The 24002-nt window shown below is 37.3% G+C and overlaps 1 protein-coding gene across 1 annotated transcript in view; it reads left to right on the forward strand.

Moving 5' to 3' along the window:
- Positions 1-24002, forward strand: part of USH2A (usherin) — a 676006-nt gene that overhangs the window by 345969 nt on the left and 306035 nt on the right. Inside the window, exons 33-34 of the mRNA XM_045809720.2 lie at positions 612-783; positions 6409-6556. Of these exons, the coding sequence (XP_045665676.2) occupies positions 612-783; positions 6409-6556 (320 nt within the window). The remainder of the gene's footprint in view (positions 1-611; positions 784-6408; positions 6557-24002) is intronic.

Consider the following 24002-nt stretch of genomic DNA (forward strand, 5'->3'; position numbering starts at 1 on the left):
TGTCCCATTCATATTTGCTGACGCATTATAAGCCACATGTGGAATATCCTCTACTTTGCCTTCTTTCCTACCAATTTCGATCCATCAAGGAGATAGTCTTCCGTGTCTAGGTAGAATCTCAGCTTATCCATGAAGTTTGATTTGACTACTTCAGCACTTTGGTTCTCAGCTTCTCTGTATTCTAGAGCTGCACGTTAATTTGACATTAGATGGCTGCATTTTTTCAAGACAATTATGTTATTTCTCTCCTTCTCTCTCTCATTTTTCATAAATTCTCAAATGTTCTACTTCTCTCAATTTTTGTTCTATGGCTTAAGTTCAAAAGTGAGTACTCACACATTTTTTATATTATTACCTAATTAAAATTATAAGTAACTAGAAAGCAGGCACTATGCCATATTTTCTTTATACCATTCAGAAGAGACATTTAATAACTACTAGGGTTTTTTCTTTTAAGCTTTTAGTGTGTGTGTATGTGCATGTGTGTGTGTGTGTGTGTGTGTTTTGAATGGCATAAATCCAAGTTCATATACATCCTTTAAAAATCTTGCACAGTTCAGGTTTGACTTGAATGAATGATGGATAGTCATGCAATATTTTTCCATTCCCAGGTGGAAACAACCAAGAAATGTAAATGGGATTCTGGAGCGCTATATATTATATATTTCAAATCACACGCATGATTTTACAATTTGGGATGTCATCTATAACAGTACAGAACTTTTTCAGGATCACTTGCTGCAATACTTGTCCCCCGGTAATAAATACCTCATCAAGCTGGGAGTAAGTTCACTTTATTCTGTCACTTTCTCTTCCCTTCTCTTGCTGCTTCTCTCTTCCTTTGTCCCATCTTCTCTCTCGCCTTCACTTAAAAAAAAAAACCAAAAACCCAAAACTCATGTATTGCTATTGAGACTGAAAACTCTCACTTCACGACGTAAATGGGAAAGTGATCTAATACCTACATATTTATTTTGTATTACACAAAATTATGGCATAACAATCTGAGTCAGTAGATTTTTCCCAAATCTAATTTGGGATTATCAGAAATTATTTCTTCTTTGTTATTTCTAGAATGGCATAATTGGTAAGGGCTTTTTCTAAAATGCCTGGATTAATAAGGTTATTTCCCTATGTAGCTTGTATTCATTTGGAAAACAATGTATGGTATGAAAATTTAGGTCTTATATTTTAAAATGAAGGTTTAAATGACCCCCAAATATTCTAGATTGTTATTATAGTCTGGTTTACATTACACTTCTATCTCAAAAGAACAGTCACTTAATAAAACCCTAGAATCAACATACTTTAGAGGTCTTTAGACAGACAATAGCATTTTTTAATGCAAAATAGCACTTTTGTACAAAGGTCTTTTAAAAGACCTTGATATTACTGTGGAATTTATACTCAGTAGTTCCTTTTGTTTTTTGATGAAATATAATCTTTTTTAAGTTTAATAGCACATCTGAAAATAACTGAATATAAACATGAGATTGTCCCTATTTGTTTTAAACACACTCTTCATTTTATAGCAATACCTATATAAGGATATTTGCTTTGATAAATGCCATAGAAAATATTCTGCTCTTGATTATGAATAAATTTACATTTATGTAGACACTGTGTATGCATTCATTTTACTTAACATGCTCTTGAATGCTCTAAATATTATACCACGAGAAAATAAACTACATTCAACTATTGTTAACTGTCTGACCTGACACCACAAAACAAGGGCAATCAGACAATGTTAAAAATCCTATTCAGGACTGACTCCCTGTGCCTAGGTGTTCAGCACACAGATGGGCTTATGAAGCAGCATCTTGGATTACTTAATTGTATTACTCAAGATTTAAGAAGGGTATTAACTTGGTTTTCAAAAACTAATACAGAAATCCACACTATTTTCAAAACAGTGGTAATGTCAAAATCCAGAAAAGACTCTATTGCTTAGAAGCAACCAAAATTAAACAGAAATTTGTGTGCTCTTAGTTTTTATCAGGAGGCAAATGTCATGAAACAAAGTTCTCCTCAATTTTTAGGATATGCTGTGCAATCAGTGTAAATCCACCCCAATCTCCTATGTTTTATACATCTGTGATATCTTGAAAAATAAATACCACTAGATTGGGAGTCTGCTTGTCTGTATTTCAATTCAGATTTTGCTACCAACTGTGTAACCAAAGGCAAATTCACTTAATTGCACTGATTTTTATGTTCTTTAAGCCTAAAATCAAGGCTTTGAACTAAATGATTTTTAATGTCTCTTTGAGCCCTAAAATTCTATGACACTAAATCAGTCTGTGATTCCAAACAATATTCTATGGCATCAAATGAGATCTGTCAGCCACTGAGTAATGTTGATGCAGGACGTCATAAAGATGTGGAAGTCCTTGCCCTAACTCTTGTTAGGAAAATAAATTCACTCACATTATTTTTTATTTCGCTGTATTTAGTAGTGGAGAAAATATACTAATGTATTTCAGGAAGTAGTCAACTAAAAAGTTTTTTACCTAACTCTATAACCAGTGAATTAAGAGAGCCAGAACATTTTAGGTTCATCTTGCTTAATTGAAGGATTATTGTCTATTTCACAGTTTCAACATAATAACTAGCTTTGAAGGTCATAGATTAGTAGATGGAGATTAGGTTGTCAGCCAAGGGCAGTTGCCTTTGTAAATGGTCCTAGCGTGTTGAAAGTTCTGGAAAATAAAACATACAGATGGCCAAGCCCTTAAAAGTAGAAGAAGCTACATGAGGAGTCAAGCCAATGTGATTTACTCTGGACTCGGAGACACTGTGTTACTTCAAGTGGCTTCATTTAATTTTTCCTGTTAACTGGAGTATACACTCCAGAAGGGTAGAGACAGCATCTTTCAAAATTCTATATGCAGAGTCAAGCACAGTGCCTCTCAGCAAACAATTCGTGAATGAATGGATGAATGAATGAACACTAAGTATATGTGTTTCATAAAGAATCTGAGACTTCTGATATGAATTCCATGATCTGCTGTAAGAAGGCCGAGTCAGGGACTGTGTGGATCCAAGCATATGCTTTTCCTACTGGAAGAAACAGCATAACGCGTCGCTACGCTCAAGAAATGGTGTTGTGGAGTGTGGTAGCTCCGAGTAAAGATAATAAGTCAGCAATTAAATAAAGAAGCTAGTAACACAGACTAGTAGCAAGATATGTACGGCTTGATAATTTTCATATTACAGCTAGATGTTTGCCTCTTGATGAATGCTAAGTGTTAAATATCTTTCCTGGAAAGATTCTTGGAACTGAAGAGCTTAATGTTTCAAAAGATCATTTATAGATAACATGGCCTTGTTCCTTTTCTTCATACTCTAAGGTATGCTGCCTTCTTAATATTCTCAGAGCCTACTTACCTGAAAACAAACTATTGAAAAACAGAATGCTAGCTTCGGATGTTCCTAATAGTCATCGTTTCAAAGTAATTGATATGCATTGATTAATTACTAATTTCCTTATACCAAAGTTCAGTCCCCTGTTTGATCAGAAGTTACTGGAGATTTCAGGATGTTAGTATGACTTTGTCACTTAACAAAAATGGTTGTAACTGAGAAAAGCTATAGGAGGTGGGATGAAATGCCTTATTGTGAAGGCTCAGAGGCTTTCAAAGACCTTGCTGTTTCATAAAGGCATCTTTAGTCAATCCTACTATTTTGTTTAGTTTTTCCAAACCAGAATTTTAATCAGCATTCAGCTGCATTGCATGCCGTGGCCTCTGGTGCTGGTAGGCCAAACAAGATACTGATTCGTCTGATTTCATTTAGATAATATCAGTTAGGTTCGACCAATGCGAAGCAACTTTTGGAGTGTTTATTTCCTTATTTAAGGAACTGCTCACTTAGCACCTCTAAATATGCAAAAAGGATGTGGGGGGGAAATGAAATATTTTGCAGGTAATTCTGTTATTTCAGCAACTTCTTTATAAATTCTGTTTTATTTGCAAGAATAATTGTCTCACAAACTCCCTGGATTCTTAGAAGATTCCTTTGTCAAATTTTGAGTTTATGGATCTTAGATGTCATAACCCAAAGATCAATCCTTCCAAACCAGAGGATGTCTTTGTTTATCCCAAAAGGCATCCTAAAATTCTCAAAACAAAATAAATTTCAATTCACATTTTATTTTTAAATATATATAATTACATGTCTTATAGTATTTCTTTGGGGAGAGTTAGCTGGGAACAATTCTTAGGACATAAATAAGAAAAATAACAGTGACAACTAGACTATCTGAATTAAATCCCAGTGTGTTATGAGTTTAACAATAAGATGCTCCAACATTTTTTCCCCTCCTAAGGAAAAAAAGTCTAGAAACTGCAAGTGGATAGATTTCTCTCTCTCTGAGGACTGAAAAGAATGCTCTTTCCATCATTTTCCTTTGATAATTCAGCTGTCCCACTTGGCCTCTTTCCCTGTCATGTTTTCTAGTGGACTTTTTGCATGTTTGAAATTTTTTAAAATTTTTCTATTTTAATGTTCAGATAGTTATTTCTTGGGCTAACAACAACATGTTCTAGAACTTTGAGTCATGGTTTGGTCACAAGCTCAATTGATTCCTCTTTATTTGCAAAGATTCTGTTTTAGGAAAAGGATAGTTTATCTCTTCCATATATATGCACAGGCTGCAGCAGAGAATTAGAGGGAACCCACAGAGGTTAATTAGGTCCCAATCTTAATGCAATTTCATGCCCAAGCCACAGTTAAACCCACCAGAAACTTGCTTACGCTGATGAGAAATTATCCTGAAGATATAGGCTACTGTTGTATTTTTACAAGGGAAAGTGAGATTGAGCTCCATGTCTACTGACCATTCAATATTTATGTTTATAATAAAGAATTTGCAACACGTTATTAAATAGTACACTGCAACATAAGAAAATATCTTTAAAAATAAGTCAACTCTCTCTTATTTATAGGGAAATGAATTTCAACTGTGTTCATTATCAAAAGGTTGTTCCCTCAAGATCAAGCTGAAAAGCAGGGGACAGACCCAAAGAAATAAAAAGGTGTTTTAATTTTTTATGCTAGCAATATCTACCTTCCTTAAAAATGGACTAAATGCCTATCTGCTTTTTACATTGTCCATGATTTTGCTTCGTTTTCTTAATTGGTTTTTGGTAAATTTTAGTGCTTTTTGAAATATTTTGAAATTTGCATAAATTACAACTGGACCCTAAAGAGATACTGAACAAAGTTTAAGTGTAGTTTTCAAATGTCTGTGTTATATAAAGATACAATTGCTAATATTTGTGAATGAATATAGTCTGGAGACCCCGGTGTGTCTGTCTCCACTTCCTGGAGAAATGTTTATCCAATAAATTAGGTAGCAAAGATACTTTCCTAATACACGTAAAAATTTATTTTGGAATTACTGGCAGTTAATTATGAGAGTACACACGGAAGTTTCCAGGTATTTTTTTTTTTAAGATTTTATTATATTTATTTGAGAGCGGGGCAGGGGGGAGAGAGTACACGTGCACGCGATTCGGGGAGGAGCAGAGGGAGAGGGACAACCAGACTCCCTGATGAGCCCAGAGCCTGACGCAGGGCTCGATCCCATGACCCTGAGATCATGACTTTAGCTGAAATCAAGAGTCAGATGCTTAACCAATTCAGCCACCCAGGGGCTCCCCAGGTATCTTTAACATGTTTTCATTTATGGCATTAGTAATAGCTTATTAGGAATGGGAGGATTCTGTGATCACTTTAAGTTTGTTGGCGGTGTAATGAACCCATTTCCTCTGGTGCATAAGTAAGTGATTTGACCCTTTAAGCCATTAAACAGTCACTCAACAACTGCTTTGTTGCTGATATATGAGAAATGCTATTTTATTCAATTTTATATTATGTTGTACTTTAAACACATTGGTCACACTATCGCAATAAAGGCAATTATATTTGCTGTCGATCTTTTCTTTTACTCCAGATTACTTGTTTTTATCCTGAAGTAGTTTCAGTCTCTAGCACTGCCCTCATGTAGTGTGCATACACACGTGTGTGTCTGTGCATGTGTGCACTGAATTCTTTCTCGGAAACTTTGTGCAAGGCTGATTTCATCAAGACGATTCACCCAGGCAGTAGACGCCCTTGCTCTAGGCTCTCGCATAGGATGTACTTATAATTCATACATGCATACGTTTGGGGTTATTTTCTAACTATTGGAGATGGCTGTCTTATGTCCTAAAAAGCAAACTGATTAACTGTCAGACCTCAGCGTTGAAACAAATTTATTTGGTGTGTGTTGGGGGGCCGGGGTGGTAGATGGGGAAAATGTATTTCAAAGAATCTGGAACTCTTGTTACGAATTCTCTGTTTCCAAGGCTCAGTAAACTTTTGGGACCCAGAGTGAAATGTGTTTTTTGCATTTCTCCTCAGGCTTGCACAGGGGGTGGGTGCACCGTGAGCGAGGCCAGTGAGGCCCTGACTGACGAGCAGGCACCCGAGGGTGTGCCAACCCCCAAAGCGCACTCCTATTCACCTCACTCCTTTCACATCTCCTGGACGGAGCCTGAATATCCAAATGGTAAGTGAACTCTTTTAGCCTCAAGTTAAAAAGATGATTAGCAAAGGTAAATTAATATTCTAAATGGCAGCTTATATGTGGTGCTTAATTTTTAATGATCATTTTAGCACATAAAATACCTGAGATAGTATCATTGTCTGTAGTTGAGAGATTGTAGTTTTTAGGCTAACACACAATTTTGGTGGCTCAAAAGTGCTCCCTTTTGATAGTTCTTGTGTACTGCATCTTATTGTTCAATACGTTCCAGGAGAGGTGGAGAGAAGAGATGAGGATTCCCAAAGTTCTGTTGTGACAGTGACATTCTATTTTCAGTGACGTTCTGTTTTTGACAGTCCTGAGTTCATTCTCAGAGAGATAGAGAGATGGGAAGTCCATGCACATCATGTATTTCGAAATGCTTTTGACTGAATAAGTTTATCTTAGAAGAGACCGCTTGGAACTCTGTATTTTTAATATATTATATGTAAATATGTCAGCATGCATTTTTTAAACTGTGCATGTATTAAAAATATGTGTTTATACTTGTTTAACTCCAAGTTGATTGTGTCTAAGTGATATATACATCTTTGCATAGTTTAGAGAATTGTTAGCCAGTTAAAGTTGGCTAAAATAAAATCTCATTACAAAGAATTTGTAATAACTTGGAGGTAGAAATTACTTTATTCATTTATTGGAAATAGCTTTAAGTTTCACACAACATACTATCATTGTTCCACACTGATGGAAACTTATGTAACACCAAATTTTGTTCCCTTTAAGATAAACATCAAGACTTTTAATACCCTAGAAATTGTTTTAAGTAGCTTGTTACTGAAAATTGAGATGGCCTCCTTTAGCATAGCCAAAAAGGATGGAAGGAAAAAATGGTCATTTTATTAGTTTGTCTTATGTTTACTATGATATTAATTATTCCAGTCATCTCATTTTAATTAAACTTTTGGCAAATGCATTAGATATATTTGAGGTGATAGAGAGCTCAAATAATTAGAGTGAGTGATTATCTCTGCTATTGAAGTGATTCCCGTACTGTTACAAATTTCCTAATAAAAAAATAAATGGATCTCTATTTGATACTTACATGAAACAGTCAAAAAATCTTGTCATACTTCGTGCTCCACAAATGTATCTAGCCCATAGGTGGCAATGCAAATGTTAGTGATTTATTCCATTTGGATTGCTGTTTATTGCCATTATGTGATTTGCATAGTAGAACATTTTCTTTCATACCAGTTGGTCATGGCACCTGGAACTGCAAGTATACTCAGAATCCTAGGTGGACCAGAGAAATACTTTCTACATTTCAAAGAATATTTGCATACTATGTTTTGTGCATTTACAAGCAGTTTCAAAATGTATTCATTGAACCAAAAAGAGTTTGAGAGATTTTGGAGGTTTGTGTAAACACTTTCATTGTATTCTAAAGCCTTGTGTTTAATCACATCAGAATTTTCAAAATTTTTGTTGTGGGGCAATGGTTACACATTTAAAAAGTAATAGTGTTCCTTTAAAAAGAAAACAGTTAACTTTCATGCCCCTACTTTTCTCTGCCCTTGCCCCAAATTTTCCAGTGTTTGATTTTTATTGTCTATCATCTGGAGAGGGAAAATCTGATTGTTCCGCTATTTGTTTTTAAAGCGCCCATACTTCCCCCTAAAAATCTGAAGAATAAAATCCAAATTCTTTAGTCTGGTATTCAGGTCACTCCCAGCTTATGACTCAACCTACATTTATAGAGCCTTGGACCACACATTCCTTTCAAGAATACTTACGGCTTACTGTAGGGTTGCAAGATGTGGGTGTGGAGTCAAGTAGGCCTCGAGACAAATATTATCCCTGCTGTGTAGTAGTGTGTTACTTTGGGAGATGGACTAAATTCCATGAGCCCCAGTTCTCTTGATTGTAAAACTGGTGTTGACAACCCCTATTTTCTTTCCAACTTTACTGTGGAAATCTAACTCATTCCTCAGAACTAAACGTGGGCCTCTCTTTTTTTTTTTTTTTAAGATTTTATTTATTTATTTGAGAAAGAGAGTGAAAGCACAAGCTGGGGAGGAGCAGAGAGAGAGGGAGAAGCAGGCTCTCCCTGAGCAGGGAGCCCAACACTGGGCTCAATCCCAGGACCCCGAGATCTGGAGACCTCCACATGGATTTTTATTACCCTTTATATTCAACATACCCAAGTTGATTTCTTCTCATATTCTCTGCCCCTCTACCTGCCCTTTTTCCTGTGTTCCTCCTCTCCCTGATTAGCACAACCCAGTCACGCCAGCCAGAAGCCTGGGTGGCATTCTTGACTTCAACCCTGGCTCACTCCTGGCTTGTCTTACCACATGACCCTCAAGTGCACTCCTCTAAGGAAGGTCACTGATATTTCTCACCCAGGTAACTTCAAGAGCTTCCTCATACCCTGCAAAAATCTTAATTTGTTCATTCAAAGTCAATTATTTGATGACCTACTAGGTCCCATCATTCTGATGATACCAAAATGAATTTGTCTAATCCCTGATCTTAAGGATATTAAGGTTCCTTAGGGGAACAAATGGTCACAAGGTAGGGATGTGAATAAGGTGCCAACTGTATGGAGAAGAAGCTCCCAGAGGAGCCCTACAGGTGTGGGAGTGTCGTCCCTCTGGGTCTCCATTAGACGTGGCAAGTCCAGAGATTCATAAGCATTTGTACTGTCATGTTGTGTAACAGTTGCTTCTTGCATGGTTTTGCACATGCTGGGATCCAGAATCTTGACTCTGTTAGTCAGTTATATATCTCAATAGATTATTTCACTAGGACTTATTAACATGAAAAAAAATATGGAGAAACAACAAACCCACTTTCGGTAATAAGAAGTATGCATATTTCCAAATATATGCCCATATGTGACAAAATATGAGAGATATTAAATGTTCTGATATAAATGTCTAGTTCTTGCCTATCCAGCAAGTGGTTGCCTTTAGCCAGCGTGGCTTAGGAAACAGGCTCTCTGCCTTTCACAAATGATTCTGATTTAAACAGTCACTTTCTACTCATCAGAGGCTTGTGATAATCCTGACCCAGTGGCTCAGAAAATGGTCTCTTGCCCTTCTGAATGCCATTCTCTTCTTTGTCTCCCAACCTGCTCTTACTTCACAGCTTGTTCTGGGAAGCTTGCTATTTGCTTCAGGACATGTTTCATGCACTCTGAAAAATTTTCCTGTTCTGGAATCTTTTGTTCTGTGCTCTACCAGCAGTTCTAAGAATAGTGCCTGACCCACATAATAGATGCTCAATTAAAACTCTGCTGGTTAGCACCACCAAAAGAAAAAATAAATGCACAGAAGATAATAAATGTTGGCAAGGATGTTGAGGAATTGGAACCCGTGGGCACTGTTGGCGGGAACGTAAAATAGGGCAGCCATTATGGGAAACAGTATGGAAAATTCCTCAAAAAATTAAAAATAGAATTACTGTGTGATCCAACAATCCACTTCTGAGTATTTATCCAAAAGAACTGAAAGCAGGATCTTGAAGAGATACTTGCATTCCCACTGTCACTGTAGCATCATTCACGTTAGCCAAGAGATGGATGAGACCCAAATGTCCACAGATGGATGAATGGATAAACAAAATGTGGTGTGTATATATACACAATGGAATATTATTCTGCCCTTAAAAAAAGAAATTGTCACATGTTACAACATAGATAAACCTTGAGGACATTATCCTAACTAAAAGAAACTAGTTGCAAAAAAGACAAACACTGCATGATTTCACATATATGTGGTATCTGAAGTCATCAAACACATAGAAAGAATCAGGGGCTGTGGGGAATGGAGACTTGCTGTTCAATGAATACGTTTCAATTTTGCAAGATGAAAAGGTTCTAGAACTCTGTTATACAACAATGTGCATTTAGTTAACAATCTGTACTATACATTGAAAAATAGTTAAGATTGTAAATTTTAGGTTGTGTTTTTTTACCACAATTTTAAAAATATGATGTAGAGAGGATATAATAAAATGCAACAAACTTTTAAACCAGAAGAAGAAAAGGTTAAGGGCTGTGTTAGTTTAAAACAAACAGAAGTTTCAATTAATACTCACATAAATATAGATACATAAAATATACAATTGTTAAACCGAAGTGAGATCATACTATCTGTCTTGTGCAACTTGCTTTTCTCACTTGACAACATGATGGAGACATCTTTCCATGGCAGTTAAGCAGATAGAGCCCAGCTTCAGTGTTTCAAAAGGCAGTGAAGTCCCACTGAATAAAACCACAGCTTTTGTGACCCATGTTTTATCAGTGGATATTTATGTTTCCATGATTTTGCTATTATAAATAATGCTACTTGCTATTAATTGCCTTCCTCTACCAAGTAGTTTTTAAGTACTGGGTCTTTATCGCTTGATTCACACCTAAGGCTTTGCTTTGCCTCAAATGTGTCCTACCGAATTCTAGTCCTTTGCTTCACTTACCTGCAAAAATGGTGGTATGACATTCCAGCTCTGTTTCTCTAATCAGAGCGCTTGGCATCCATGTTCCCTCTGGCAAAGGTGTTCTCTGCAGGCTGCGATTTCAGGCAGATTTTAAAACCTGAATAAGAACTACTTTTAGGGAGATAAGAACCCTTTATTGTATAGCACCTGGACTCTTCCTTTGTCATACCATTAGCCATCAGTGAGAAGTGGCACAAAGGATTACTGTCTAATAAATTTGTGACCTATGTTGTGAAGATTACAATTGCATAATTAGAACTATGCTTTTGAGAGCTTCCGAATTCTCATGAGCCATATTCCCTTTCAGAAGCCTAGGCCTCGGAATCTGTAAATATGTTTTTTCCTCACACTTGCAGCCCCGCTTGCTAAAATCAGCATCAATATCTGACTACCCCAAACGTATTCCTCATTACCTAGCATACTGTGTAGTGACATTTGAAAGTAATTTGAATACATTTTTTAAATAGTAACTAGAAATATAGAATATGAAATACTTATCCTTAATTAATATTTATAGTTGCTTGTATCTATCCACTATCTTTACTTAAGTAAATTTACTAGAACAGTTTCCCTGTTAGATCATGACCCACATAAGGGCAGGGATGCACCTTGTCCTCTGTGGCCTGGTTCACGGTTCTAGTGCCAGCAGTTGGCAGGGTTCCAGTCCTGGGTAGATGGGTATTAAATAGCTGTTGAAGGAATTAATGTTTGCTGATAATAGGGACGATGATGACATGGTTAGTGTGGATGTGAGAAGTATATGCATATGCAATCATACAATACATGCAAACGCACATTTACAGCATGTTTTATAATTAATAATATGGAGGAATGATTTCAAAGGCAGCAAAAAGGCATCTCCCTCTTGGCCTGCTGAAGGCTCAAAGACCTAGTCGTTTGGCGTAAGATCTTCTCAGCCTGGTGATCTGTCAAGATTCTAAAGAGTGACAGCACTTGAAACTGGATCTGTTTTGCATGCCTCTGTGTGAAAGGGTAGATTGTTCCTGCTATCAAGATTAGGTAATGTCAAGATGCATACAGGAGAAGGAGAGCGGGCACCCATTAGACAGGGTTCCAGGGACTTCTTGAGAAAAGAAAGAGTACTTAAGGAACCTATGAAAATATTTTCCTAATTCAGCCTTTTGTACTGGGCTGGCTTTTTGAGAATTTATATGTGGATATGTCCCAAGACAGTGGCAACCGTGTCAATAAGAACGGAAAGAATTTAGGAAGTTGATTACTTTTGCAGACTTACACATAATACCATGGAGACAATAGAACATTATTGAAAGAAGATTTAGTTCAGTTTTTTTTTAAGATTTTATCTGTCTATTTATTTAAGAGACAATGAGAGAGAGCAAGTGCAGGGGGAGGGGTAGAGAGAGAGGGAGAGTCTCAAACAGACTCTGCACTGAGCATGGAGCTGGACACGGGACTTGATATCATGACCCTGAGATCACGACCTGAGCCGAAACCACGAGTCGGACAGTCAACCAACTTAGTCCCCTAGGCACCCCCATTTAGTTCAGTTTTTAAGCATATATATGATTTCGGAAATGTGTGGTAGAGAAATAATTAACTATAGGACTTTTATACATATTCTGTATATGTCATCCTTCACATTAAGAAATGATAAGAAAGAAATAGGCTTTTATAGTCTCTATACATGAAGGCGTGTGAGTAAATACTAAGTGATTCCCCATACAAAGAAGGAAGTATTTGATTTCCTACCACCACTGATGGTAAGAGTAGTAGGAATAGCTCCAGCTTAGAACTGTGTACCAGGCACTTTAATCCTCACAACGAGCCACGAAATGGCAATTGCTATTCTAACATTCGGCTGTGGAAACTCAGATTTGTAGTATTAATTGCTCAAAACAACTTGTTAAGTAGGAATGTAATACAAAGCAAGGTGTGAATGACACAAAAAATTCATGATTTTATTCACTGTACTCTCCCGCCTCTACATTTTGTAGAAAAGCTCATAATTCAGGATTCCATCTAGCCACATGAAAAAAAAATTTTAGATGCTTTGACTCGTTTGATGCATCATTTGCAGTGACAATATTCAAAATTCTTAAGATCTCTGTTCCGATTTTTCTCTGGTTTTGAAGAAATAACTATTTTTCCAACTTTTTATTTTGAACTAACTTTATTTTTAACCAGCCAAAATGCAATTCTATTTTCTTTCCTGGAATTGCTCAGTTATTTTAATAGGAGAAATGGATTATAGAATTCAGTGAATCACTTAGGAAAAGTGCTTGACAGTTTTGAGCAAACCTTGTGTAACTTTTATGAAACACCTCCAATCAGTTTGTCAGGTAGAATTTCCCAAGCACAATCTTTTTTAGATTCCGTTGATTCCATTTTTAGGAGAGCATAACAGTAATAAGGCATTATTCCACAATGTGAAAGCTGTTCTCTCTTTTCCTTTTTAATTGAAGGATCAAGTATTCACACAGGGATATATCTGCCACATTCAATCATCATCTGGACCTTGGGGGAAAACCCACAGTTGATATTCATATTGCCATGCTCTTCTAGGAGAAAAAAAAAAAACAAATATGTTTGGAGTATCTATATTCACTATACATGTTATTTTTATGACACACTAAAGCATTGTTGTTTAACTCTTACAGTAAACAGAATTCTTCAGTGTAAATAGAGATACCTCGTATTAAATTTACACCGTATTGTACTTGTGTTGAATTTCCTTGGTTATAGATGACAACCTATTGAGCACCTTAGGAAACACAATTTGACAGAACATGATGAAGAGGCACAAAGATATATATCCCAGTGGATGTGCTTTATGGACAATTATGATTCAGCTTCCCTGTGAAAATTAAACACCTTAAAGATTCTACCATTATAGAAAGAGAAAGGTGATAATCTTGAAACTGCTTACCTTGGAGAGCCAATGGGAATTAAATATCCATTTTGTGGATTATCCACTGCAGAACTGAATTTGTAGAACTGGATTAGATAACCTGATTCCCCTTACCACACAGCATTATATTGTTTCATTTTGTTATAGCTAGCTTACCGATTATTAGCACAAGAGAATAAGCAAGAGAAAAGCACAGAAAATACAAAATGGTGCAACATAATGCATTACCGTAATTTTTTAATGTTAGATGTATATATTTTTTGGCCTCTCTGGATCCACTCTTTGTTCTTCCCTTCAGCCCTGAATCCTACAAGGTTGACCTTTACTCACAGTGTCAATGAGCTGGCTCTCTCTCTCTGGCTTCCTTTTGGTGTGTCCATGGGCGGTGGCGGCAGCAGCAAGAGATGAGAGCGTGGGAGGAGAACGAAGTCTCAGAATTTAAAGGCTTTGTTCCCATTCTCCCGGGCTCTAGGCTCCAGGGCAGTATTCCTCCACCAAAAGCTATAGCTCCTACCCAACGGCCCTTCCCTGTAACTCCAGCTCTTTGTCCAGGTTCCCCAATCTGTTCTCATCCTTTCCCTTGCAAATTTGAGGGTGTTTATGGGCTCCTACTTAACTAGTTAGCATGGTCTCCTAGGAGTCCTAACTATAACTAGCTGGGGATGCATTATTACCACTGGGTGCTTTCCCTTATCTCTGCCCATAGCTTCGTAAATGAGGTTGAGTTGCCATCAAGTTTCTGCTGAGTCCTTACCTGATTTTTAAATCTCGTATAACCCATACTTAACACACAGAATTTGGGGGCTGGATGTAGAGATAAATGTAAAATGCATTCTGGGAATAGCAAAAGTAAATAAGTAAACAAAAATTCCATTCCGTTAAACTTTGTTTTGGCACTCCAGACATTTTAAAAGCAAATAAGGAGGATGGTGTTCAAGAGTTGTAGATAGATTGTTTATCTAATATGTCTGTGATATTTACTTTTTTAAATAGTAATCAACTCATTGATCTCTCATTGAAAGCTTTCTATTAATTATTATGAAATATTTATTTGTTATAATTAATCAGATAATGATTTGTGACAGTTTTCCTCTTGATGAAGTAGGTCCAAGGGCCAAAGTCATCCTAAACATGAGTTTCGCAGATAAATTTAATTTCCTAATCCACCGAGATTAGGTTAGCATCTGCCTCCCCCGCCACTCCCATTTTTGATTCTTTTCCATCTGTTCTCCTTTAATAATCTTTACACACACATAATCCACTTGGTCTGTCTTCTCACATAGATTGAAAGTTTTATGAATGCAGGAACCAGGACTGTTCTGGGTATTCTCAGCTTAGAACACAATGGCTGGCACATAGTAGGTACTCCATGAATATTTACTGAGGCGTCAGATAACTACTAAAAACCAAATCCACTAAATCCAGCAGATGTTTTTTCAAAAAGTATTTTACAGCACTTGGTAAGGACTTGTTTGTTTGTTTGTTTGTTTGTTTGTTTGTTTGTTTGTTTTTTCACACTGTGCTTTCTGGACTTGATTGGGGTAGGGAGGAATCTTAAATAGCACACACATAAGAAACTGCTAGGTGATGACAGACAGCATACCAGTAGAGAATACAGACCTGTCTAAAATGTGCCTCTGAGAGATGGGTAGGTTATTTTTTTTAAAGATTTTATTTTTATTTATTTGACAGAGAGAGAGACAGCCAGCGAGAGAGGGAACACAAGCAGGGGGAGTGGGAGAGGAAGAAGCAGGCTCATAGTAGAGGAGCCTGACGTGGGGCTCGATCCCAGAACGCCGGGATCACGCCCTGAGCCGAAGGCAGATGCTTAACTGCTGTGCCACCCAGGCGCCCCAAGGGTAGGTTATTTTTTACAAGAGATGTGGAGTACATGACATAGATCAGCGTAGGAAGAGATAGTCTAAGGCAAGATTCCCACAGCAAATAAGGCTTTAATTTAGACTTGAAGGAAGAGACAACTCTAAGTTCATCCCTCTTTTATGCATCACACTTAGTTCCTAAGGTACTTGCATATATGTTCACTGATTTGGTTTTCACATTAACTCTGTCAGGCCACCAGGGCAAAGAATATGACCCCCATTTTATTGATAAAGAAACAAAAGCTTTGAAAACGTGAGCTTCCTGACCAGGTTTTAAAGGCGTGTGGTCATGAGAGAAAGGCCGTGTGCTCACCCTCCTTTTTTCTAAAAGCTTAATCGAATATCATTGGATGAAATCGCAGCTCTTACGCCGCCACAAGGCTACCAGATACCTGACTCGTGTGCATTCTTTGGCGTAGCTCTCATCAATACCAGCTAACCATTTACTTATAAACAATGTCAGCCGTGATGTCAGGTGTTTGGTCCAGTATACAGTCCTCAGATGGATTCTCATTTATCTTGAGTTAGTGTTGCTAGGAGGATACAGCCAACACTTAGATCCTCAGGAGTCCTAAAGGCTGACGGAAAGACCCCTGAACTAGCTGTCAACCCCTTTCTTCTCAAACAAAAGCAAACCAAAAGGCTGAAAGGAAAGGGTAAAAAGAAGAAAAGAAAGTTGGTGTAGTTATTTTCATACCCGACAAAAGAGACTTTTGGGCAAATAGGATTATTAGAGATAGTTAGGTAAATTCAAAATGATAAAAGGGTGACTAAAATTAAGAACTCTTCTTTCATCAAAATGTGCTATAAATGAAGTGCCTGAAGAGATAAGTAATAGAGTGGGATATAATATTTTAACACACGTAACCGTCAGAAGACTAGTATTTGGAATATATAAATCTTAGGAATCAATAATAAACTGGGGAGGGAATGTAGCCAATAATAATTGTAATAGCATTGTATAGTGACCGATGGCAGCTACGCTTATCATGGTGATCACTGGGTAATCCACGGATTTGTTGTATCACCACATTGTATACTTTAATACAACATTGTCTGTCAACCATATTTCAATAACATTTTTAAAATATATAAACTTAAGCTTAGAAGAAATGAACCCCTAACTCTGTACTTCATTCATTATTTTCTTACACACTTTGTCAATGATAATATATTCAGAGATATTGTTACAATAATAATAATGAACTGGGGAAAGATCTGAAAAAGCATTTCACAAAAGAACAAAAAGTAAATGGCTGGTGAACATAAGGACATGTGCTCAACCTGTTTAATAAGCTGGAAATAAAAAATAATACCACAACAGGATGCCATTTTACCACATATAATACTGGCATAGTTCAAAACTATGACCATGCAAGGATATGGAACAATAAGAACTCCCATGTACTATGGGTCATAATGAGAACTGATGCACTTTGAAAAATCGTTGGGTGTTGTCTAGCAAAATTGAAAATATCCCAACAATTCCACTCCAGGATCTGTGTTAGGGAGCTTCACGTCTGCCTCAGAACACATGTGCAAAAATGATAACAGATGCAGTGATGTAAGAGACAGAATGTGGAAACAATCCAAATATCAACAATAGAATAAATGAATGAATTGTACTGTGCAGGAATATAATGCAGCAATGGAAATGAGTGAAGTGTGACTACCCTTAACAAGACAGATAGGACTCATGCTTATTATGGTGAATAGGAAAAGATCCCAAAATACATATTTATCTTTTCTTAAGTAGGCTCCACACCCAGTGTGGAGCCCAATGCCGGAACTAAACCCATGACTGTGAGATCAAGACCCCAGCTGAGATCAAGAGTCAGATGCCCAACTGACTAAGCCACCCTGGTGCCCCCCCAACTCTATATTATATGATTCTATTAATACAAAATTTAAAAATATACCAAACTTAATTACATTTTTATGGATGCATTCTTAAGTAGAAAAGCAAGGAAATCATATTTTAAAAATCAACACAGTTATCTGTGAGGAAGAGAAAGAGTTGGAATGAGGGAGGACACATAGAAGATTCATGGCGTGTTGGAGATTTGTGGGGTGCTGGTAATATTTTATTTTTTAATCTTGGTGATGGTTATATAGCTTTTCACTTTTAGTTCATCTTTAAGATATAACATATTTTATGTACTTTTCTATGTTATGTTTTAAAATAATTTTAAAAATATAGAGAAAAATAGGTGCACAGAAGTTGGAGAGTGTAATATTCTGTGTACTGTTCAATCCGAATGTTTCTGCATGTTACACCAACCCATAGCTCTGACTCTTTCTAGCTATCTGGCATTGGCTATGTTATTTGGTCTTTCTCACACTTGTTTTTCTCATCTCTAAAGGGAAACTGAAACTTTTTTTTTTGCCTTCAAGGGTTTTTCCTGAGGATTGAATGGTACCTGATATAAAACACAAATACTGTTGTTAATTTTTCAGCATAAATGTCCTCTGACTTTCAAGCATTTGCCTATTCTTACCTTGCATGCTTTCCTACAGAACAGTATTTGTTTTGCATTTTAATGAAACGTTACCCGTTGAGATAGTTACAAATTCACATTCAGTCATAAGAAATTATGCAGAGAGATCTCATTGACCCTTTGCCCAGCTCCTCCAGGGTACTTTCAAAACTATAGTACACGATCACAACTATGATTTTGACACTGATACAGTCAAGATGCCAAACAGGGCTGTGACTTTGTTTTTAATCCCCCAATTGAAAAACAGTCCCCTTTGAAACCAGTAGTAGAGAGGTAAGTTAGTTCTTTGGTAGCAGGCTTTTGGGAGTCTTTCACGGCTACCCTCACAGACCCTCTCTGACTAAGGCGGATAGACCCTTCTCTTTCCTGACTAGTGACCCATGATGCCATACTGAGCTCTAATGCACCTCAGCCCTAAGCATCTCAAATTTGTTTTACTAAAGAAGAGAAAGTATATAAAACTGTAAAGGTATTTGTCTCTTAGAGTTCCACACTACTGCTACAATTCCCACAACCCTCCCTTAGTCACAACTCATTACTATATATTCAGGAAAAGGTGGCTTTAAAAATTATTTTTTTCCTTTTGATATTTTCAGCTGCCCTTCTCCTTACCTCCATGGTTTTCCCTACTCCAGTCTATTGCATGTGTGACTCTAAATTAATCCGTCTAAGAACGACGTTTATTTTGCCCCTGGTCAATACACAAAAATGCCCATGGTTCTCCTGCGCATCATAAAATCCCCAACCCTTGGAGTGGCATTCAAGGTCTGCACGTCCTTTTGAAGGCCTATTTTCTATTAGGCTTTCACCAGTTACAACAGTAGCAACAGAATACGGATCTATTCTGGATGTCTTTACTATACCTTGCATTTTCTTGTTTCCAGGCATTGGTAAATGTCTTTTCCCCACCAGGAACATCTTTCTGAGACATGGCCTTTTCACATTTTGCCTTTTATGGAAGACCCAGCTGCTTTGCACAGAAGCCCCGGCCGCTCTAAAAAGCTTTTAGGACTCACTTTAGCCAGAGTGATTGTCCCCTGCTAGAAGCTCCTGTATGTCTATGCCATTTGTTGGGCATAAAGTTTTTGTGGTGCTTATCACTTTTATTTAACTCTTGAATTGTTTAATTAGACCTGTGTTTAACCCTTTTCTTACTTCCATAAAGGCAGATATTATTTCTTATTCTTTCTATCCCCCAAAGTACCAAGCATAGTACCTTTTAGGAATTGACTTCCAGTGAATATATATTAAGCTTTTCATTACGTGCAACTTAATTGCTTGTAGGGCCAGAATGTGTTCATCCAGTTCTTAATTTGAGTGGATTCCTAAGTATTTTAGCAGAGAGAGTTAAGTTGGAAATGAATAAGAGGAGCAGTGGTAGTAGGGGGATGAGATTGCCAGGTTCCAAGCCTGAGTTGATATTTATTTGTATGACCTTGGAAAATAGCTTAACCTTTCTAAGAGTCCCTTCCCCTAACTCTGTAACAAGGCAAATAACACTTATTTCTTGATGTTGTTAAAGTTAATGGAAATAATTCATATCAAGCATATTGCCTATTATTTGACTCAATATGAGTGTTCAATACATTTTTAAATAATTAAGTGTTTTATAATTTCAAAAATACTTACACGGCATCCTAAGAACTTTTTGTTTTACTTTTTTTCAAACCTATTCATACATGTCCTGTACTCTACTCAAAGAAGGAAAGTGCCTCCTCAGGCTTCACTGAAAATGTTTCCATACAATTCATTTATTAGTTTTTGTTACATTCGTTTTTGTTACACACTTTGAGAATCTGAGGTCAATAAAAATTGTTGTCTTAATACATATTTTAGACTTATTACTTACTAAACGTATGTTTCTGGAACTGAATTATACAATAGTTCATATAATACTAATTTTATTTACTCTAAAAAGTCTGTTAATGAAAAGTTATGGCATCTGCCTGCATATCTTGGTAAGAAATGGGTTGTTATTTTCAAATGGTATCTCTTATTGTCCACCAATTTACCAGGAAGTTTGACTGGATGTCCTTAACTTGGATTATATAGCTAACGGCCTTGCCCTAAACCAGATTAAAGGAAATACCTGCGCTTGTCTCAGATACCTTTTTGTGACAAATGTAGGCTCCAGCTCTAAACCATGGTGGTATCCCACTTTGGTCTGACCCTGAGATCTGGTGATTAGCTGGTAAGAGGTGGACCTAAGGGTAGAAAACCCAGAGAGCTCAACATCACAAGTCTGTTCCATCCTCACAACGTGCTCACATTGACCCCAGCTTCCCGATCCTGGGATGGGGAACTCTCATCTTGCTAGTACTCAGCACAGGTCTGATTGATCACTGATTGCATGTGGCATGTTCAGATATGTGTTTTGAAAAATGGCCCTCTGTCTGCAGTGTGAAGAATGAATTGTATGGAAACATGAATAATGCATCAAAACATGTAGGTGGCTATTATTCTCAGATATGAGATGATGGCAGAATGGACTAGGTGGCCATGAGTATGGTGATGGGTAAAGATCAATTGGGAATGTACAGTCTACATGACTCAGTGATGGAGTTGGTATGGTGGGGGAGGGAGAGGAGAGTGTCCAATATGATTTAAAGGTTAGATAACACTTACCCGGTGTACACTTGGATTCTACAATTTAGATCTATAATTGATCTTAGATCTTCCTACAAGTGCTGTCAAATAGTGGTTACCTACAGAATGCTGGGTTACTCTGTATGTACGTGTGCATGCGTGCATGCGTGCGATCTCACCTGCATGAAACCTGGACTTCAATCTCACCCACCTTTCCATTCAGATGCATCCTAGATACTAAAAAGTTTCTGAGCAGTTGAATTAACTGTCACAAATCTCACTTAATTTTATCCTCAGCTCATTTGCCATGTACTCATCTTACTCTAAGCTCTTTTCTTAGTAACTGTCTATTATTTCTTTATTCATAGTTGCAGATGTCATGGTTATCTAGTTTCTTAGCATTGCTTGCTAGGGGTTGACTTGCTTAAGTCAGGTAGACAAAGCAAAGAAGAAACTTTTGAGAGACTGTCACTGAGGGAGGAAGGAAGAGAACTCAAAAGGCAGACATAAGAATGGATTAAGGATAGCCACTGAATGATGTGAAGGGTAAAAGCTGGGTAAGTATCCTAGATCTCATCGGTCCCTGAGGGTATTACTCGATTAGAGAATATAGTCTTTTTAATTCATGGTTTGAGTCATCACAAGATGATTCAATTATATTCATTATAGTCTGTGTGGGAAGACAGGTAAGTACTACGGAGTCCTTGCTAGAAAGATTTCCTTTAAAAATGGTTAAGATTCTTAAAGTTTGTACTTAAGGAATGAGATTTAGTTACAACAAAAATTAACTTCTATGAAATACGCCATTTCCCAATATGTCAGATAAATGAGATACTATGCATGTAATCCCAGCATAAAAGAAATTCTCTGTTCCCCAATTATGTAAGAAAACGGAAATTTTGATTTGGGTACTTTCTATGTCATTGTTGAAATGCAGGTCAAGTAGATAGCATTTTGAGGGTCTTACAATTTCTTTAAGAGCTTCTCCAACACATTATTTGCACATAAGATTTTTTTTTTTTTTTAGTGAGGATTAAATGATTGCTTAGCAGAGTGCCTGGCATATCATAATTTCTTATCATGATTATTACTGTGATTTTATCCATTTTTCTTCTCTTAAATTTCCTGTGACTATTTAGTTTTATATTGTATATCTTTCATTTCTTAGTTTTAATTCATCTGTGCTTTTGTGTGTCGAATATTAAATGGATTTAAACCGAATCCTTTCTATGAGTATTCTCGGAGTTACCAGAGATGGTCATACTAGAATAAAGGAGAAAGTTGGCAGCTGTACTTTTTTTGTGTGTAACCAAAAGGCTACATGACAGTAAAATACTCTTACCCCAAAATTTGGAAATGAGAGAAACAGACCTGCTCTTAAAAGATAAGCTATACAAAGTTATCCTCATCAAAGAAAATGAGTCAGAGCAGTAGCTTTATTTAAAAAGTAGTAGCTCAAAAAAATTAATAAATAAAAAGTATCCACTTGTTCAAATACAAACAGCTTTAATCTTAAAGGAGGTACTGACCAGGATCTAACCAGTGAAACAGAAAATGTGCTAGGACTAGAAGACAGACTATATTTAATATAAGGAATTGGTTACGAATGTGATGGAATAGCTGCAGAAACAAAAAAAGGTGATTGTCAGAGAGCTGCTGACTTCCCTGGTCTTCGGCTTCCGAGTCGGCCTCAGCGGCCACCAGCTGCCAGATTTGCTGATGTAATGCTTCAACCATCAAGAGGCGCTGCTGCAGCCCAAGCTAAAGGCCAGCCAGAGTCCACTACTGAAAGAGCCGGGGAATACAGAAGAGGCATTTCTGCTGCCGGGACTGCTGGAGGCCACAGCTGCTTTGTCCCTCTGCTGACCTCTCAACAGTCGGCAAAAGTCTCAGCTCTTGGAGCTACAAGGTGGACATTTTCTGTCTTCCTGTTTCTGCCTTCCTTGCAGTGCCTCCTATTGGCAAAATCCAAGAGGAAGCCATCAAGCCAGAGGGCTGCAAATACAGAGGATGGACTTTTAAGCCCAGCATACAGAGCTGACCAAAGACGTGTGGATGTAGGGTTGTTGGTAGATGAATTGGATGAATAACCAGATTATTCAGCACCCATGCACACTCTTCTTCCTTCCAGTACTTTCCATGACCAGCAAGAATCACTGCATGCTTCCGCCTAACATCCTACTGTGCTTTGTACAATGCACAGTACATTGTCTCACCCTCATCATTGTATTCACATCTGGGTTCATTCTCCCTCGAGTTTAGACACGACCTACCTAGATACTCTGCAACTTAAAAACTAAGATAAAATTAATACCCATTAACTTTTTAAATATAAATCAGTAGGGAAAAGGAGAGAAAATTAATTATTTATATACAAATCCTGTAATATGAAAGAAATAAAGCATGAAATAACACTACAATTCTCATTTCCAAAACCAGTTTAAGGCCGCAGTTGGTATTTATAGCCTCTTCCCTTTGCTCTCAGCCCGTAGCTCATCTGTTTCAGATTCTTGACCTAGTAAGGTAACCCAAAACTTCATTACTGAAGGGTGCATGTGCTTAGCGTCAGCGTGCAGCAGGATGCCAATTTCTCCTTTCACAAAGTAACTTTTTTCTTGCCTGTCGATTTAGTTGCATGAGGATCCTAAATTACCAGGTAATATTCTGTTTCTAATTTAGTGGTAACTTGCTTGCAGCCCACAACATAAGTATTCCTCTTTGGGGCTGGAGAAAGCAAAAATATTTTATGTAGGTTATTAAGTGTAATAGTAAGAGGAAACACTCTGACTACCTTCTCTTGATTCCCATTTCCACATTTCTCACTATAGAAAAGCCGGCATCAAATAATGACCCCTAGCTCAAATCAGGTGCAGCATCCTGTAGGAAGCCCCAAATCCACAGGTGTTATCACCCAGCCTGGGCCGCAATGTGGGCTTCAGGAGGCTGTTCCAGCAGTCTTTTAGGCTGTGAGTTGATGAAGTATATTACAAAAGTAGTAACTTTTATGGCGGTAACTCACACCCTCCTTGTTCTGCTATAAACTGATTTTTAAATCCAAAGCGGTATTGGAAAGGATAGCCTGCCAATGAGTGCAGCATTCTATAAATTTGCAGATG

The sequence above is a fragment of the Ursus americanus genome, chromosome 2, assembly GCF_024610735.1.
Source record: "Ursus americanus isolate L20-20 chromosome 2, mUrsAme1.1.p, whole genome shotgun sequence".
NCBI lineage: Eukaryota > Metazoa > Chordata > Mammalia > Carnivora > Ursidae > Ursus > Ursus americanus.